This window comes from Nelumbo nucifera, chromosome 8, assembly GCF_055504915.1.
Source record: "Nelumbo nucifera cultivar China Antique chromosome 8, China Antique-T2T, whole genome shotgun sequence".
In the NCBI taxonomy this organism is placed as follows: Eukaryota; Viridiplantae; Streptophyta; class Magnoliopsida; order Proteales; family Nelumbonaceae; genus Nelumbo; species Nelumbo nucifera.
Window position 1 is genome coordinate 58,266,353 of NC_142656.1, and position 20,875 is coordinate 58,287,227.

Consider the following 20,875-nt stretch of genomic DNA (forward strand, 5'->3'; position numbering starts at 1 on the left):
ACCTTCACACTTGATTTGTATTCACTGCTGTCTCCCATGACTGCACAAGAAAACAATGGGAAGTTGTACCACTAAATTGTTACTCTACTGCCCTAATAAATCACCACACTCCACACGAATGACTAAACACCACTAGGGTTCCTAGTATCAGGTTTCAGCAACAACACTCACAACTATTCACCACTGTTTCAGCAACAATATTCACAATTGTTCACCACTTTTAGCAACAACACTACTGTTGCCGTCTACTGTCAGCACTAGAAACCCTCACAGCACACCTCACGTATAGGATATTCAGTTCTGCAACATATAAAAAAACTTGCTACATACCACAACTTAGTTCGAAGATCATGTACCTGTCAAGTAGAGGGTACCAAGTCTGCACTGTCACCATCACAAAACCAGCCCTCTTCGAATTGCGAGTAAAGGGTTTTCTACCAACCACACAAAACCACAATGACTACACTCATTGGAGGCATGGAAACCACCTGAAGGAGAAAACGACCAGTCCTTTTCTTTCTTTCTGGAAAACTCTTTAGGTATCAATGAGAATTCTACAAAACCCTAGAAAGGAATGCGCAGAACAGAGAGAAAAGGAGATAACTGATCTGAACTGATTATCGTGGCTCTGATACCATGATAAAACTCAAACTAGATGTTTGTATAAGTTCAGACCAGAAGAAAGAGAAGGAGAAGAGAGAGAGATGGAGGAGTAAAGGTTACAGCCGAACTAGAGAGAAAAATTCAAATCCCTCTAGTCGGCCCTTCTTTTATTTATACTCTTCTAAGGTATACAAGAATTACCATTGTGCTCTCACTTAAGTGAGAGCCACATCAGCTGAACAATACATATATAACTAAACATAAAAGGACTATACTACCCTTGTATAGCCGGATCTAACAATTACAAAATACTTATAACCATTGTATGACATTACTTTAATTGGACCCCAAACATCATAATGAACTAAAGAAAAAGGACTCAAGACACGACTATCAACTCTCAGACTAAAAGAAACTCTATGATGTTTCTGAAGTTGACACAACTCACAATCCAATGATGAAAGATGACTTAAAGAAGGAACCAACAACTTCAGAGCCTTGAGAGAAGGATGACCAAGTCTGCAGTGCCATTGAAGAGGAGTAAGAGACGACTGAAATGCTACTGGAGGGCCACCACCATCAAGGTAATACAATCTACCTGCTTCATGCCCTCCACCAATCTTCATCCCCATCTTGAGATCTTGAAACACACAAGAAGAGGGATAAAAGGTTATGGAACAATTAAGTGACTTGGTTAATCTACTAACAAACATAAGGTTAAAAGGGAACTTGGGAACATATAAAACAGATGATAAAGATAAGGAGGAAAGATCAACATCACCAACACCATTAGCAAGAGTAATTGTTTGAGATGTGGAGGACCGAGAAAGTGAAGAAAATACATTTGGAGTTCTAGACATATGATCCGAGGCTCCAAAGTCAATGATCCAGTGTGAAGGCTTGGAAGCCAAGCAAGCCATACCTGAATGGGCAAGGGTAGTTGTGTTCTATTGAGAAGATGTTTGAAGGAACTGCTCATATACCGCACGTGGTACACTCACCATCTCCTTCCCAGAAGCACCAGTAGATGTGGAGGGGATTGGGTCAGTTTGCTGATTTTCACTAGCTGTACCACTGCCCCTAGTCACATCATGGTTAGCCCAAGTGTTGGGTGGACCATGTAAATCATAGCAGAAATTAATAGTGTGCCCCTCTAATCCACAGTATGTACACTTCCTAGGAGCATTGCTTCTTCCTTTACCACGGCCTCCCCGTGAGTCCCAACCACTCCGGCCACCAGCACGGTTAAACATGGGACCACCTTGATTACCTGGAAGTTCATGGCCACCACCTCCACCACCTCTATTTCCACGGCCTCCCCCTCTAGTTACCACCAAACCAGATATGTCTGAGAGAGAAGAATGCTCTGTAGACTCAATAGATGGGCAAACTTCTTCAAGAGAGGGAAGAGCAGAGCCCCCCCCCCTAGTATTTGTGCTTGGGCAAGTTCATATTCAGCCTTCAAACCCACTAGAAACCTCGTCACATCAAATTGCTCTTGCTGTTGTTGTTGAACCTGAACATCCGGTGTCAGAGGATGATATACATTAATCTCATTTCGGATATTCCTCATACTTGCATAGTATTCCTCCAAGCTTTGACTACCTTGCTTCAGATTAAAGTACTCTTGGTACAACTGATACACCCTAGTTGTATTGTCTTGCCCAGAATTCAGTTTCTTAGCATGATCCCAGATTTCTTTAGCTATATCTAGGAACATAAAGTTCACACTGATCTTCGGTTCCATGCTATTCCACAATCTGGTCATAATTTGAGCATCTTCCTGCTCCCAATCACTAAACCCTAGAGAGTCAAAGGAAGGTTGTTCCTCTCTCACATGATTTACCTTCTTCTTGGCCTTTAAGAACACCTCCACTGACTTGGCCCACGGCACATAGTTCTCACCATTCAGCTTAATAGATGTCATTTGAACATTTAGGTAATCTAGAGAGATCATAACACCAGTTTTGTTGTCACTACCATCTCTAGCTAACATCATTTTCAACCAAATCTCCTCACTTCACAAAGGAAGAATGAACACCACCAAAATACAAGGTTTTTACCTTCATCTACTCAGAATCAAACCACACACTATTCAGCACAGTATAAACACCACCAGACCACTGCTGTCGTGAACTTCAGCAACTGAAAACCCTACTTTCAACACACATACCCAGGTATAAACAAAAGAAAATGAGACTGATATGCATACTAATCACTTCACACCACCACAGAAATATATTCTAGACCAAAACACAGCATTCGCAGCCCACTACTTGGGCGAGAAAAAAAAACTGTTCATACCTGTCCACAAACAACCCTCTTCGTATCACAGAATAGAGGGCATCTAGTACACCACTTCAACGACCACCACCACAGCAACTAGAGGCATACTTACCTCCAAAACCAGAAAAACGACCACTCCTTTTTGGCCTCTTGTCGAGCTTCCAATCAGGCTAGGAGAAAATCGATGAAATCTGATATAGCTGGCGGCGAACCCAGGAAGAGGAAAGGGCGATGAGGAAAGAAGAAAAAAAAGAAAAGTAAACTGGGTTTTATTGCTCTGATACCATGTGAATAACCCTATTCAATTCTAGGTCAAAGTAGAGAAGAAGAAGAGGAAGAAGAAGAAGAGAAGAAGAAGAAGAAGGAGAAGAAGGGTTCGGCCAGTAGGGGAAAAGTTAGCCCTCTCTAGTCAACCCACTTGTATTTATCTCAAATAAACTCAATTACAAGAAAGACAATATTGTCCCTTATAAGTGATGGGACACACAACTTAAACTTGAACAAAATAGACCTTTCACTCTCAAATAGATAAACCTAAAAGACCAAAATACCCCTGTTCTGTGAACTCTAACAAAAACATTGGGTAGGAGAATCATTAACCTTGGAACTAATGCCACCTTCATAGCTCTTATCTCTAAAAATGTTGATTCTTGACATCCAAAAAACTTTAGGCTGATCAGCTTGGTGGGTAGTTTTTATAAAACAACTGCCAAGGTTTTTTTACTCCTTGGAGCTAAGCCACCTTCTAGGAAACTGTTCCTTCTCATTCTTTGGATGTTCTTCCTAAGGAAGAGAATAGAGGTGAAAAAGTTCCTTTGTACCAGAAGGAAGAGGACAACAATAGATACAAACATGGTTTTCAAAACTGGACCAGACCGGACAGTCAGACCGAAAAAACTGGGAATCGGTCTGGTGACCGGTTTCGTTTCCCCAAAAACCGGATTTCCCCCCAAAACCATTGATTTTGGTCAACGAACTGCTGAACCAGGCGGTTAACCGTTCAAACGGATTTGACCGTTTTTTATTTTTTTGAAATTTTTTGTCAGAATGGGCCGAGCGTTCAGTTTGAACGGTCGGACCGTTTGACCCAGTAACCGGACCCCTGACTGGTTCAGTTTTAAAAACCATGGATAGAAATCTGTTTGGAATCTTTAGAACCAGGTAATCCTTGATATTTCCTTGACCTTAGCTTACCTACTGTAGTTCGTACTTCATAGAAAGAAGCGCTCTTGTAGCTTCAACCCTTTTGATAAATTTGTATGCTATAATTCTTTGTCTCCATTCTTTTTTGCTTAGCTAACCCATCCACTAAGGTATTTGCTGATCTTCCCACCGAAAGAGAGGTAACAATCATGTTTCTTGTGAGCCAGTTGACTTTCTTTAACAGGTCTCTATGTCGCCACATAGCTGAAGCTGGGTCTGTCAGCCATCCCACAACAATCTTAGAGTCCCCTTCAACAACCAAGTGCTGAACTCCTACTTGTTCTGCAATCTGAATACCTTGTACCACCGCTAACATAGCTGAAGCTGGGTCTCTCAGCACCCCTCCTATCCCTGATGGGCCTGGGTTTCCTTGGCTGCTTCCATCAAAGTTCAGCTTTGCCCATCCTTCAGGCGGAGGCATCCACACTGCAGATTCCCTGTCCTTCCTTGTATGGCTGTTAGCCACATCATCAAAGGAGAATGTATGAAATAAGTCCATAGTTCTTAACCAATGAATGACCCTAGTCAAGATACTGTCCTCAACAGCCTGAATGCTTCTTTCCTTTTCCTTGAATACCCTTGCATTCCTTTCTTCCCAGATTGTCTTCTTTGTCTCCATTCTTTGTATGCTATAGATTCCCAAGAATCTTTTAGGAAGCTTTGACTTGAGTGGAAAGCTGCCATTAATGAGAAATTAAATGCACTAGTCAAGAATGATACATGGAATGCATTTCAAAAAGAATGATACATGGGGCTTGGTTGATCTCCTTGGAGGAAAGAGACTAGTAGGGTTTAATGAGTATTTATTATAATTTTATAAACCACAAACTTGATGGCATAGTAGATCTGTATAAAGCCCCATGTTAACTTATAAGTTAGTGAAGGGGTTCATGCTAACTTGTGATATTAAACCATTAGGAAACATTTGCTTCAATAGCCAAGATGAACTCTATCCATGTAGTTCTTTCCTTGGCAACCAACATGTCATGGCCGTCACATTGAGGTAGATTTTTGTGTAGTTCCTCTTGGATATTTGTCATAGTACCATGGTAATTGCTATTATCATGTGAATGTTTTTTCATGATGCAATGCTAATTACAAATCCATGTATTTTTTTTTTTATGTCATTTTGTTTTTGGAGGGACATTACTTCAATTCCTCTGCCTTAGATTCCCAGATTCTCCCTTGGGTTTGTTCTCTTGTGCTTCTTTCTTTAAGTCTCTAATCTCTTTTAGTCCTGTTTTTAATGGATTCCTGACCAAATCCATTTAGTGTAGACCAATACCTCCTAAAATTTGAGCATTCTGTTGGGAAATTTTTCATTTGAAGATCAACTCTTATGAAATGTTATAAAAGAGGAGGCCTAATTGTTATATATTGCCACATAAATGTTTTCTCTATGATACAAGCGGGGAATTTACATTTTATCTGGTAGTTTCCTGCAATTTTTCTTCAAGTATATGGGGTTGGTTCTTTCTTGGGGTGCAAGTGGCCCCTGCTAGTGACATCGAATCCATATTCAAAACCTCCTTTTTCTATGCAACAAAAGAAGGGGAGAATGCTTTGGAGATGTACAAGGGAAGCTATCTTTTGGTCAATTTGGGAAGAAATGTGAGGAACTTCAGTGACAAGAGAACTCCTAGGAGACTATCATTGAAAGCATATGCAAGTGGTGAATTGGGTAAAAAACCTTGGACATTTTTTTTCTCCATTTTCCATAAATAATTTAATTAGAAGATAGAATCAAGAACATCTATAATAAGAGAATAAATCCCATCATTGTGGAGTGTGGACTCAGGTCAAACATAATTTCGATGGTTGCAATCTTGGAAATCCAGGACTGTCAGTTATAGGAGTATTAAAGGACAGCTTAGATAACTTTCTTGCTGTCTATTCTGGAGTAATAAAGGAGGAGACTACATACTTACAGAGTTGAATGCTGTTCTCCAAGGTCGAAAGATAAGTAAAAGGTTGAACTTGCAGAATATTGTTCTGGAGGGTGACTCTAAACTCTAAAGTGGATGGATGGCTGAGAATTGGCAACTCAAGGAACACCGCAACATTGACATTTTCTTGAGGCAAGCTGAAAAAATTGCTGGGGAGATAGGTGTGACATAGTTATGGACTTGGAGTAGCAAATACTTGGGCTGATTCTGTGACAAGATGTCAAAAGGGAATAGTTGTATTTGGAGATTACAAAGTGATGTCCATTCATTAAAAAGAAAAAATGGGGGTGTTAGGTAGCAGCTGTTAGCATAACAATATGGGGCTTAGTCACTTGTAAATTTTTTTTTTTTTTTTCTTTTTTTTTTTATAAATGATAAAATTTTATTAGATCATAAAAAGGTTTGAGAATGAAAGCTCATACAGCCCTCGGGGAGGCACGAGTTGCAGCCTCCCCCAACAAATTACAAGGAAAAAACAATACAAATCACAATTGAGTCCAGAGAAGGTCTTCCCTGTTTGTCCCTTGCTTGGCTAACACGTCCGCCAAAGCATATGCTGATCTCCCCACCCACTGTATAGAAGTAGACATATTCCTTGTCAGTCATTTGAACTTCTTGATTTCATTTTTGTAGCTAGAACCAAGCAGCATTCTGAGGGTTATTCAGCCAGCTCACCACTACCTTAGAGTCCCCTTCAGTAAACAATTGCTCCACCCCATATGGTTTGCAAAAAGAACCCCTTGTACAGTGGCTAGTAATTCTGCCCCAACAGAATCTCCATGTCCCAGAGGACCCAAGTACAGAAGGACTGCCTCTCCATTCCGATTTCTCAACACTCCCCCATTCCAGAAGGTCCTGGATTGCCTAGGCTGTTCCATCAAAGTTCAGCTTCACAGATCCTGCAGACAGGGGAATCCACCTCATAGCTACCCTGATCTTAGTGGAGGAACAGCTTGTTACTGTTAACCAGTTTCTCCAAAGATAGTTAGAGTCAAGTCGAGTGTTTAGAAAAAGAGGAAGAAAGAGACAACAGATTTGGTGGGTGTGACACCTTGTGTCAGTCGACACCCTAAAAGATATATTTGTATTAAAAGGTAAAAGGACAAATCAGCCCTTAATGTACAAGCGAAAGAGAGTACAAAGAATAGTTATACAACAAAGAAGAGTAAAAGTACAAAAATAGCCCTACGGCTAGATTTCACAGTCTCTACAAAGATCACTAAAGGAGAATTGCTAAAAAAGCTCCATGGTTTTTAGCCATTGTATTGCCCTATTCAAAACACAACCCTTCAAATCTAGTCTGCTCCTCTCCTTTTCTTGGAAGATCCTTCCATTTCATTCCTCCCATAAGGTCCAAAGAAAAGCTGTCCGGGCACATCTCCACATGGCTATCCCTCTTTTTTTGGGCCAAGAGAAGGTAGAGTGATTAAAAATTATGCTTACATCTGCTGGTAGGTTCCAACTACACCCAAACAACGAGATGAGCCAAACCCATAACTCTTCCGAGAATGGACTGGAAATCAATAAGTGATAGAAATCCTCCCCGTGGGCTCTACAGAGAACACACTATTTGGGAGAAATACACAAGAGAGGTCTTCTCTTTTGTAGGTTATCTAAAGTGTTTAATTTCCCAAGATACACTTTCCAACAAAAGGCCATGATCTTTGGGGGAATTGACCTACACCAAACTTCCTTGAAAGGGAACAACTAATGATTAGGAGAAAGGTAAAGAGGCTTAAAATAAGAGGTGCAAGTGAAGGTCCCTTTGGGCCTCAAAGCTCACACCCTCTTATTTGACTCTGTTGGGTCCAAACAAACCTGATTGAGGAGGGAAAGCAAATCAGAGGAAGAATCGATTTCGTTATCCCTTAACCCTCTACGAATGCCAAAATCCCAATTCAAGGCCAAATAAGTTCCCAATGTTGAAACAAATTTTGAGACCCATTTAAAGAAGAGACGAAAGATATGAAGAATGGGATATTTTTTTATGCTTCTATACATCAAAATTTATAGCTCTCTCTAGGATACAAACTAGGTAACAAATCTCCCTAATTAAAGGAAAAATAAAACTGATTCCTAAAAATATTTGTACAGCTCACAAATCTCTCAACTACCTAAAATAGCACATAATCAAATATAATACATAATTACAAAAATCTTCCAACACTCCCCATCAAGCTGGCATGAATATATCACTCATGGCAAGCTTGCTAACTAAATTCTCATACTGTGCCCTAGGAAGCCCTTTGGTGAGAATATCTGCTACTTGGCTTGTGGTGGGTATGTAGGACATGCATATTACACCACTGTCTATTTTCTCCTTGATGAAATGTTTATCCACTTCTACATGCTTTGTTTTGTCGTGTAGAACTGGATTATGAGCTATGGAAATAGCTGCCTTGTTATCACAATAGACTTTAATAGGTGTTGGTGTAGGAACCTTCAACTTTTCCAGGAGCCTTTTGATCCATAACACTTCACAAAAGCCATGTGCAACAGAGCGGAATTCTGCCTCTGCACTACTCCTTGCTACAACACTCTGTTTTTTGCTCCTCCAGGTGACCAAATTCCCTCCTAGCAAAGTGCAGTAACCTGAAGTAGATCTTCTATCATTTATATCACCTGCCCAATCTGCATCTGTGTAGGCTTCGACTTGGAGATGACCCCTATTTTTGAACAAGAGTCCTTTCCCCAGAGTTCCTTTCAGATATCTCAAAATCCTGAACACAGCTTCAAAAGTGAATAGGTCTAGGTGAATGCATAAACTGACTTACTACACTTACTGCAAAGGCTATGTCAGGTCTTGTGTGCGACAAATAGATTAGTCTTCCAACTAATCTTTGATAACGTTCTCGATCAACCACCTCATTTGCTGTTGCTGCTTTTAACTTCATATTTGGGTCCATTGGAGTTTTTGCGGCTTTACAACCTGTCATCCCTATCTCCTTGAGCAAATCAAGAATGTATTTGCGTTGGTTGATAAAGATTCCCTCCTTGGACCTTGCAAACTCCATTCCGAGAAAATACTTAAGTTTTAATGTCAAATTCAGCCTCAAGCTTATTCTTCAACTTGTTGATTTCAAATAAATCATCCCCAGTCACGATAATATCGTCTACATACACTATCAAAATAGCTATTTTACCTTCGGTGGAGTGCTTGAAAAATAAAGTATGATCAGCTTGACTTTGTGAGAAGCCGTGCCGCCTTACTACATCCCCAAATCATTCAAACCAAGCTCTTGGTGATTGCTTTAGCCCATATAGGGATTTTTTTAACCTGCAAACTTTGCCTCTTCCAAGACTTTCTTCAAATCCTGGTGGTAGGTCCATATATACTTCTTCCTTTAGGTCTCCATTCAAGAAGGCATTCTTGACATCAAACTGATGAAGTGGCCAGTTAAAATTAACTACAAGAGAAAGAAGTATTCTGATAGAGTTAATTTTAGCAACAGGAGCAAAAGTCTCTTGGTAGTCTATACCATGAGTTTGGGTAAATCCTTTTGCTACGAGTCTTGCTTTGTATCTCTCCACACTTCCGTCAGCCTTGCACTTCACTGTAAACACCCATTTGCACCCGATTGTCTTCTTGTCATGGGGTAGATCAGTAATACTCCACGTATTACTTTTCCTAAGAGCATTCATCTCTTCCATCACAGCTAACCTCCACTTCGGATCATCTAATGCTTCCTGAACAGTTCTTGGCACATACAAATTAGAAATCCTAGACACAAATGCTTTATGAGTATGTGATAATTTCTCATATGACAAGTATTTTGCAATAGGATGTTTTGTGCAAGCTCGGGTGCCTTTTCTTAATGCAATTGGAATGTCAAGATCTGAAGGGGACAGATTAGGCAAATCATTAGATAAAGACGGAATAGGAGTAGAAGAAGGATTACTATGAGTTGTAGGACCTTCACTCGGAAAATTGGATTGGACTTCTGCTGTAGGAACAACTGGAACAGTAGTACTTTTGTGAAACCTCTTCCTGGTATAAAACTGAAGCTCAGGATGAGGATTGTGATCCGTTTGAAGTACTTTTCCCCCTGTCTCTGATAACGTAGTATCTGGCAAATTTAGATTAAGAGTACTATCACTAGGTTCCGTTCTTTCAACAATTGTTTCCGAAACTTGCTTATTAGAATTAATCAAAGGTATAAATTCTTCTAGAATAGGTAAAGTTTCCCAAAAATTATCTTCCTTATGTTCTCCCCCTGAAGAGAATTTTTTTGAAAGAAAGGTTGGTCCTCAACAAAGTGTACATTCATACTCTCAAAAAATTTCTTTGTAACTGGATTAAAGCATTTGTACCCTTTTTTATTAGATGCATAACCAAGAAACACACATTTTTCAGCTTTTGGATCCAGTTTTGATCGACAAACATTTGGTATATACACATAACAGACACAACCAAACACTTTTAAAGGAGTTTCGAGATGTGGGAAAACAATTTTTCAGATTCTGTAAAGGAGTTTCATATTTTAAAACTCGAGATGGCATTCTATTTATCAGGTAACATGCAGTTAGGAGAGCATTTCCCCAGAGATATTTAGGTACATTCATAGAAAACATGATGGCTCTAGCTACCTCAAGAAGGTGCCTATTTTTTCTTTCAGAAATTCCATTCTATTGTGGTGTGTCACGTCAAGTTGATTGATGGATAATACCTTTTCGGTCAGAAATGCTCCTAAGTATTTGTTAAAGTATTCAGTCCCATTATCTGATCTTAGAATACCAATTTTGGTTTGAAATTGATTTTCAATCATTAGGAAAAATTCTTTAAATCTTTGTTCAACCTTTGATTTCTTTTCCAACAAGTAAACCCAACATACCCTTGTATGGTCATCAATAAAAGTCACAAACCATTTTTTTCCAGAAAGTCTGTTAACCTTAGATGGGCCCCAAACATCACTATGTGACAAATAAAATGGCTTTGAAGCAAAATAAGGTTTTATTGGAAATAAAACACGATGATCTTTAGCCAAATGACAAGCCTCACAATGAAGTTTTGACCAATGAATTCCTTTAAACAATTTAGGAAACAAATGTTTGAGATATGGAAAACTAGGATGCCCTAATCTTCTATGCCATAGTATAACTTGATCACAGATAGAGATTGAACTCGTACTACTTAAACCATGAACTTTTTTATTACCAATAGCGGTTTCATCAAAGTAGTAGAGTCCATTTATCTCTCTAGCAGTTCCAATCGTCTTCCCCGAGTTCTGGTCCTAAAAAACATAGGTGGAAGGAAGAAAAAGAATGGAGCAGTTAGTATCTTTTGACAATCTGCTGACAGAAAGAAGATTGCAGGCAAGTTTTGGAACATGTAAAACAGATTTCAGAGTAGTTTTTTCTGAAATTTTAATGTTTCCTTTGCCTGCAATAGATGAAAAACTACCATCAGCTATTCTCACTTTTTCAATACCAGAACAAGGATAATAGGAACTAAATAAATTAGAGCAGCTTGTCATATGATCGGAGGCCCCTGAATCTATGACCCAAGGACCGGATTTTCCTAGAATTGAGAGTGCCAAAGAATTGCTACCTGTTTGTGCCATAGACCCGACAGGAGTATTAGGTGACGAATAGGATTTTAGAAGTTTAAGAAGATGATCTATTTGCTCTTTACTGAATGGAGATGATTCAGCCTCGTTTGCTGTAGGTATATTTTGTTCACCAGGTTTGTTCGCCCTGCCATTGGATGGTCTCCCGTGCAGTTTGTAGCAATTCTCTCGGGTATGGCGAGGTTTCCCACAGTAATCACAGCGCAGGTTATTCTTGTCTCCAACCCGCTGATTTTGGGATGACTTTCGATTGACTTGGGCCTCGGAAATAATCAGGGCTGACCCTTCCACAGGTCCGGTTGTACATGTAGCCTTTTTTCCAAGCATCACTTGTCTCGGGCTTTCTTCTCTACGTACTTCTGCAAATACCTCACCGATTGGGGGCAGAGGGTTTCTTCCAATAATTCGGCCATGAATCTCATTGAATTCAACGTTTAAACCTGCAAGGAACTTGAAGACTCGGCCAACATTCACCATCTTCTTGTAATAATTGCAGTCATCGGGTGACTTCCACTCGTAATCGTTGAATAAGTCCAGGTCCTGCCAAATTCTCTTAAGAGAATTAAAATACTTAGTCACAGAGTTCTCACCTTGGCGAATATCTCCGAGTTGTAGAGTTAATTCGTACACTTGGGATTGATTCCCTAAATCAGAGTACATCTGTGAGACATTGTCCCATAATTCCTTGGTTGTAGAATAGCAGAGATAATTTGCCCCTATCTCTTCAGTCATGGAGTTAACCAACCACGTCATCACCATGGAATTTTCAGCATCCCAAACAGCATAGGCTGGATCCTTCACATCAGGCTTCTTCGTGTCTCCTGCGATATAGCCAATTTTCCCTCTCCCTCTGAGATACATGCGAACAGATTGTGACCATCGGAGAAAGTTGTCACCATTTAATCGGATTGTAGTGATCTGAATAGGGTGATTTTCAGGCAGATTCTGGACAATCTGGGGCTCAGGCTGAGAAGGCTGAGGAGGCTGAGAACTAGACGTGACTTCGGACATTTTTAGGGACAGAAACACAGAAACAAACCCTAGGTCTTTTCTGCTCTAATACCATAAAGAAGAGACTGAAAGACTGCTCTAATAACAAAATGGGATATTTTTTTATGCTTCTGTACATCAAAATTTATAGCTCTCTCTAGGATACAAACTAGGTAACAAATCTCCCTAATTAAAGGAAAAATAAAACTGATTCCTAAAAATATTTGTACAGCTCACAGTAGATGTTCAAGACTGCTATCAGCCTTGAACCCTAATAGATTTCAGGTTCGAAAATGGGAGAAAAGGTATAGAGGAGAGAGGAGAAAGAGTAGAGAGAGAGCAGTAGAACACAAGAATTGAAAGGAAGGACAGAATCTGAATATTCTGCCGCCACCACTTCTATTTAGTATTTATAGGTTATGCTAATTACATGGAAAGGACAGATCTGCCCTTAGTATTTACATAACAAATAGAACAAAATAAAGCTGAAATAAATAACAACTGAAATAACAGATTAACCACCAGCTAACCCTAGGATGACTAGAACACATTCTACCCTACGAACACAGTGGGACCATAGCTGTGGGGCCCACATCAATGTTCTCTACACTCCCCCTCAAGTTGGGAATAAATGTTTATCATTCCCAACTTGGATAGATCTGCCTCTAACTTCTTCCTTGGTACAACTTTGGTGAGGATATCTGCGAGCTGCATGTTGGATGTGATGTACGGGAGACACACTTCTTGTGATGAGACCTTCTCTCGTACAAAATGTCGATCAACTTCAATATGTTTAGTTTTGTCATGCTGCACCGGGTTGTGTGCTATATTAATAGCCGCTTGATTATCACAATACAGCATCAAGGGCTTCTTATACTCAATACCCAAACTCCTCAAGTAGTGATCTCAGCCATAGGATTTCAGCCACTCCGTTAGCCATTGACCTGTATTCAGCTTCAGCACTGGATCGGGAGACAACACTCTGTTTTTTACTCCTCCAAGAGACAAGGTTACCTCCCACAAGGGCACAATATCCAGAGGTAGACCTTCTGTCATCAACACTCCCAGCCCAATCGGCATCTGTATAGACCTCAACCTTCATGTGATTATTGTTCTTGAACAGTATACCTCTAATCAGGCATCTCTTCAAGTATGCTAATATTCTTTCTGCTGCAAGAAGATGTGTGGTCCTAGGAGAATGCATGTACTGGCTGACAACACTAACTGCATAACTGATCTGGCCGAGTGAGGCAGAGATATAGCAGCTTTCCCACTAATCCCTGGAACATAACCTTGCCTTCAAGAGGCTCCCCACTCTCTACACTAATCCTGTGGTTCTGTTCAATGGGTGTATCCGCAGACTTGATTCCTAACTTTTCAGTTTCCGCCAACAGATCTAGGACATATTTCCTCTGAGAGACAAATATCCCCTGTTTAGATCTAGCAACCTCAATACCCAAAAAATACCGAAGTGCACCAAGATCTTTCACCTCAAACTCTTGATGAAGGAGCTGTTTGAGGGACTCAATCTCATGGCTATCATTTCCTGTCACCACAATATCATCAACGTATACTGCAAGTAGTGTTAGAGAAGACTCCACCCTCTTGATGAATAAGGTATGATCTGACTGGGCCTGTACATAACCGAACTTCCCAAGGGCTAGTTTGAATCTATCGAACCAAGCTCTAGGTGACTGCTTCAAACTGTGCAATGCTTTATTGAGCCGACATACCTTCTTACCTGTCTCTGTATCATAGAATCCAGGAGGCAACCGCATGTAAACCTCTTCCTGCAAGTCTCCATTCAGAAAAGCATTTTTAACATCCATTTGGTACAAAGGCCAAGTGTGGCTTGCTGCAAGAGATAATAGAACTCGAATGGTGGTCATCTTGGCTACTGGGGCAAAGGTCTCCAAGTAATCTATACCATAAGTCTGGGTAAACCCTTTTGCAACTAGCCGAGCTTTATACCTCTCAATGGAGCCGTCCGCATTGTGCTTCACAGTAAATACCCATCTGCAACCAACTGGTTTCTTTCCTTTGGGCAGATCAACTAGCTCCAGGTGTTATTTTTTAACAGGGCATCCATTTCAACCTACATTGCATCTTTCCACTCCAGAACGGATAGGGCTTCTTGCACTGTTCTTGGAATAGGGACATTGGCAACGGAAGTAAGATAGGACCTGCAGGTGGGAGATAGGCGATCATAGGATAAAAACTGGGAAATACAATGAGCTGTAGATGTGGTACAATGCCATTTCCCCTTACGGACGGCAATTGGAAGGTCAAGGTCATCTGGAGGAGATGGAGTGGCAACAGTGAAAGAAGTCTCTGTGGGCCCTGGGACTGTAATACCTGGACTTGGAGCCGCAGAAGAGATTGGAGTTGGCCTGGACTGCTGATGTCCGGGATCAACCTGCCTGCATCGCCTGTGATAGACCCTCAACTCCTGATCCCTCTGACCACCCTCACTATGGTAACCCTCATCACCCAATGGAATAGGTAAGGGAACAGCCCCAAAAGTATGAACCCTACCCTCACTGCGTTCCCCCTGAAGAAAGTGACCCAAATCCCGACTCGCACTGCTCTCCCCCTGAGGAGAAACCCGAGAATAATAGGGTGTCTCCTCAAAGAAAGTGACATCCATGGAGACAAATCTTTTCCCTGAGACAAGATCATAGCAGCAATAACCCTTTTGAGTTTGTGCATAACCAAGAAAAATGCATTTGGAGGCTTTTGGTCCGAACTTGGAGTGATGGGGTCCGAGAAGCTGAACAAAACAAGTACAACCAAATGTTTTAAGTGGAACAGTGAACAACTCCTCATCTGGGTATAGAAGGGAAAAAGGAGATGATATATCAAGAACCCGGGAAGGAACCCGATTAATAAGATATACTGCCGTGAGGATAGCATCACCCCAGAAGCAAATAGGGACATTGGAGGTAAACGGAATACTTCTAGCCACCTCCAAGATGTGCCTATTCTTCCTTTCTGCAACCCCATTCTGTTGAGGTGTATGAGGGCAAGTGCTCTGGTGGATAACCCCATGATTAAGAAGGTAAGATGCCAATGGCTTAGCAAAGTATTCCTTTGCATTATCAGATCTAAGAACTTTGATCTTGGCATCAAACTGGGTTAGGATCATTTGGTGAAAGGTTTGGGTTAGGGCGGGAACCTCATCTCGTGAACGCATAAGATAAACCCAAGAAAACCGGGTATGGTCATCAACAAATAACAAAAAATATCTGTACCCACCCATAGAAGGGATGTGATATGACCCCCAAACATCCGTATGCATAAGATCAAAAGGACGATTACTCCTTTTATTACTCAATGAATAAGAGTTTCTACAATGTTTAGCAAACTCACAGCTTTCACATTGCAACTGGGACAACTCAACAGACTTAAACAAATTAGGAAACAGACTCTTTAAGGACCGAAAAGACAAATAACCCAATCGGTTATGCCAAAGCATAACCAAACTCACACTCTGGGAAACAAGTGACTTCTTATCCACTGACTCTTCCCGACGAGAACTTTCCCCGAGCAGATAGATCCCATTCGTCTCACGGCCAGTCCCAATCACCTTCTTCGTCTTTAGGTCCTGAAAAACACACCGGTCAGGGAAGAAAGTTATTGAGCAGTTCATGTGTTTGGTAATACTACTGACTGAAAGAAGGTTAGTATCAAGCTTAGGAACATGTAAGACAGAAGACAAGGAGATGGTATCCGATAGCTTGATGTCACCCTTGCCAGAAATGGGGACAAGAGAGCCATCAGCAATAGACACTTTATCCCTACCAGAAGATAAATGATAAGTGGTAAACATTGAAGGCAAGCTAGTCATATGGTTGGATGCACCTGAATCTATTACCCAACAGGGTTCAGTAGTACCTAGAGCTGAGGCTCGAGTACTTGAGTGTGCGAAAGCAGATGTGGCAGGGGCTAATGGTGACTGCAGTGTCTGAGCTGAGTTCCCAACTTCCTTTTCCAACTATATAAGGGCAGCCTGAACTACAGCTAAGGTCTCTAAGAATGTGCCTCTTGTGCCAGACGAGGATGCTGAATCAGTATTCACGACCACATGAGCATTACCCTTCTTGCTTCTCAACTTTGCCGGGACCAAATGAGGATGCAGCTTCCAACATGTTTCTTTTGTGTGTTTGGGTTTCTTACAATGCTCACATATCACATAACTGCTGTTCCCAAAACTGCCTTCGGCCTGATTTTTAAACTCCATTTCGGTCAAGAACCAGTAGTCTCAAAATTAGGGTTATTGATGATCTGAAACCAACTAGCAAGCACAACAGCAACAGTCCGTACAGTTCTCACCCCTTAAGAGTGTCCGAAAACCCCAAAAAAATCTGAAAACAGCTTGGAAGCAGGTCTGATATGCTTAGCAGAATTAGGGTTTTAATCAGTCCTTAAAGAAAACATTTCAGTTGCACATTCCAATCAGTACCGTACAGATAGACTTGCAGTAGGGTTAATATGAAACCCTAAAAGCTGATCAATGCTGAAAAAACTTGAGGAGAGCTCTAAGTAAATCGCAAGGTTCAGCCTAACCTTAGGGCTTGCCGCAAGATTATTAGGGTTTGCCTCAAGATCACTTTCAAACCCTAGAGTAGGAGAAAAGAACCCTAAGGCAGTTCGGCCCAACAATAGGGTTTGTTGTAAAACCCTAGAGAATAGAAGGGAGAAAAACCTAGAATGGTTCGGCCGCCCTTTCCAGATAGGTCCAACCTATCCTCTCTGATAGTACTTCTCTTAGAAAATAAAAAACTTACAAGAAAAAGCTGTTCACTGCCTTCCAAGGTTACCCAAACCCTAGCCTTCTCTGATTCTTCCTGATCACCAGCACTCTGCAACCGTGACAAGTCTTCAACAGCTGCTAAACCCTCTGGCGATCTCCAAGAATCAGTCCACGAACTCCACTTTCTCAGCTTCCAGCCCTAGGAGATTCTCATGTGGTCGGCTGGACTAGACTCACATGAGAAACCCTAACCTTGCTCTGATACCAAGTAGATGTTCAAGACTGCTATCAGCCTTGAACCCTAATAGATTTCAGGTCCAAAAATAGGAGAAAAGGTATAGAGGAGAGAGGAGAAAGAGTAAAGAGAGAGCAGTAGAACACAAGAATTGAAAGGAAGGACAAAATCTGAATATTCTGCCGCCACCACTTCTATTTAGTATTTATAGGTTATGCTAATTACATGGAAAGGACAGATCTGCCCTTAGTATTTACATAACAAATAGAACAAAATAAAGCTGAAATAACAGATTGACCACCAGCTAACCCTAGGATGACTAGAACACATTCTACCCTATGAACACAGTGGGACCATAGCTGTGGGGCCCACATCAGTGTTCTCTACACTCACAAATCTCTCAACTACCTAAAATAGCACATAATAAAATATAATTCATAATTACAGAAATCTTCCAACACCATTCATTTTTATAAAGAGAGACAGAGTATGACAAAGGGAAAAGGTCTTTTAAGGGGTTATTTCCCACCCAAACATCCTCCCAAAACCAGACTGAGTTTCCAAAACAAACCCCATACCTGATATACCTGAGAAACTGAGGAAGAGTGTTGTGAATGGCCTTCCAAAGTGCTGCCAAATTAGCCCGTCTTGATACACTAGCATCCCACCCATTCTCTGAACTTCCATGGATACTTCTGATCACCTCATACCATAACCTCTCTCTCTCTCTCCAAAGGCCAATGCCAAAACCATTTTCCTAACAATGCTAAATTTTTTTGAACCACCCTTCTCTTTACTTTTTCACTCAACTTCCCACCTAACCAAATGATCCTTTTTGTCTTGTCCCGGTTCCAATAGCAAAATCTCTCATTAATTTCTCCAATTTCTTTGCTTCTCTAGGTGGTATCCTAAATACAAACAAGTAAGTGGGTAAGTTTGCCAAAGTAGCCTTTATTAAAGTGGTCATATCTCCCAAGGAGATGTAGTTCTTCTTTCATGAGGCTAGTCTCTTCTCAAACTTTTCCACCACTAGAGTCCAGAAGCTACTCTCCCTAGGGTTTGCTCCTAATGGAAGCCCTAAGTAGGACATAAGCCAAGAAGAGATAGAGAAATCAAGACATTCTGCAACAATTTCAATCTCCCTCACCTCCAAGTTGATACCCACCATGCAACTTTTTTCCAAATTTATTTCCAGGTTGGGGATCTTCTCAAAACCTTTTATTATTAGATCTTTCAAGTTTACCACCTCTCACTACTACCCCCTTCACAAAAATATTAGGTCGTCTACAAACTGGATATGAGTGATTGGGACTTGATTCCTCCCTATTCTCCAACCCTTAATTACATCTTCCCTATCAGCCTTGGTAATGATTCTACTGAACACATCGGCTACTAAAATAAAGATGAATGGTGAAAGGGGGTCCCCTTGCCTCAGGCCCCTGAAAGTTGGGAAGAAGTCTTTTACCATACTATTGACTAGAATTGAGTAGTGACATGAACTGATACACCCAAACACCATTTACACCACTTATCCCTAAACCCACAATTTCTCAATACATCAATTAGGAACTCCCAATTCTCCAAATCATATGCCTTTTCAAGATCCAATTTATAAACAAAACCCCTTTGTTTAGTTTTTTGTATCTCCTTAACACATTGATTCGCAATTAGGATTTGATCTATTATTTGTTGCCCATGAATAAAAGCCCCTTGGGCTTCGCTAATAATGGAGAGGAGAACTTCTTTATTAAAAATGATTTTTTGTATGGAGATCATAAGGTGGAAGTCTATATGTTGATGCCCAATGGAATTTCTATGCCTAATGGTCAAGGCAAAGTTTTCAAGAAGGCTACTTATGGGCTCAAACAATCCCCTAAAACATGGTTTGAAAATTCAATAAATCTGTACAGAAACTGGACTATCAGGAGCCAATCATGTTCTAGTGTCCTTGTTAGGAGAGCCTACAATTCAACATTCATCTCATTTGTTTTTTTCACTAGAAAACGATCAAAGCATCTTATTGATATCCATATATTAGTAAGAGTGAATAGAGAGATATAATGCCTGCACTTAATAAGACATCAGGGCAGGGGACCTTGCAACAGGCATGGCTCACACTCTTAACAATAAAAAGAAAGACATATTATCTGATTTTCTGAAGCCCTGGACCAGGTTCCCTCTAAACAAAGATAATTTCTTCCCACCCCTTTTCTTGCAAGAGCATCTTCAATGTCATTGGCCATTCTAGATACTCTCCTGAACAAACAGTTCAGACCTGAGGTTATAGCTTTTGCTTTACTTACATGATCAAATTTAAATCTTTACTCTTGGGTCATGTATTTCACGTCTTACCTGTTGTTTAGTGAAGATGATTCTTAACCACAGCATCTACTTTATTGTAGGTAGTGGAGAAAAATAAGGATACAGAAGCAATTTGGCGTAATGATGCATTACAAAGAGTTCTTAAGGAAGTGCATTCTCTTTTTGTGATGTTTCATGGATCTATAAGAGCATTACTTGAGAAAGAACCTGGGGGCGGGGTTGCTCGTTCTCATTTGTATTCCTTTGTCATGGATTATTTAACTGGTAAGCATCAGTTTGATCTCAATACCAACTAATTCAAGTGTATTTATTTTTTTTTACATTCTGATATTACATGAATACAATATATTTTACTAGTTAACATTGTCTAAAGCTGGTTTATGTTGAATTTGTTGTAATACCATGGTAAAGAGTGCTGAAGTTTGAGTTCAACATCTTAGACATAGCTTTTTTACTTTGAGGCAGATTTTCTTGTAGCAAAGAAACTCCATTTACCATCCTTCCGTGACTGTTTAAAGGAGCGTGGAACTGTTCAGATGCTTACTGTAGGACGGGAGGCTGCAATTGAAGTTCAGGTGCACTTTAGAGAGTGTTTAACTGTTCTATAATCTTTATTCTAAAGCTTATTTGATCCAGCAACTTAACTCTATGTTCTTACCCAAAAGAAAGGAAGCTTTACTGTTCATGAAACTTGAAGAATGCTGGTTTCATACCTCTTCTGTTCTTGAATTCCATGTATGTTATGTGTTTTGACATGTTGAGATCATACGGTTTTAGTATCACTAACCATGATCTATTGTGCTGATTAGGATAGAAATTTAGTGAAAAGAAACCAGATTGTACCTGAATGGTTGAATGATATCTCTATCATAACTTACTAGTGCAGAAATCAGCTATCTACATTTCTGAGGGTGTGTAGGGAATGCAAAGATCACCAAAGATAAATCCTTCTCTCACAAACATGTTGGTC

General features: G+C 40.4%; 1 protein-coding gene across 4 annotated transcripts in view; it reads left to right on the forward strand.

Annotated features, from left to right (window-relative positions):
* Window positions 1-20,875, forward strand: part of LOC104612630 (vacuolar fusion protein CCZ1 homolog B-like) — a 70,080-nt gene that overhangs the window by 18,646 nt on the left and 30,559 nt on the right. For all 4 annotated transcript variants that reach the window (XM_010280125.3, XM_088893278.1, XM_010280126.3 and 1 more), the window contains exons 4-5: window positions 19,986-20,169; window positions 20,371-20,480. In XM_010280125.3, coding sequence (XP_010278427.1) covers window positions 19,986-20,169; window positions 20,371-20,480 — 294 coding nt within the window. The remainder of the gene's footprint in view (window positions 1-19,985; window positions 20,170-20,370; window positions 20,481-20,875) is intronic.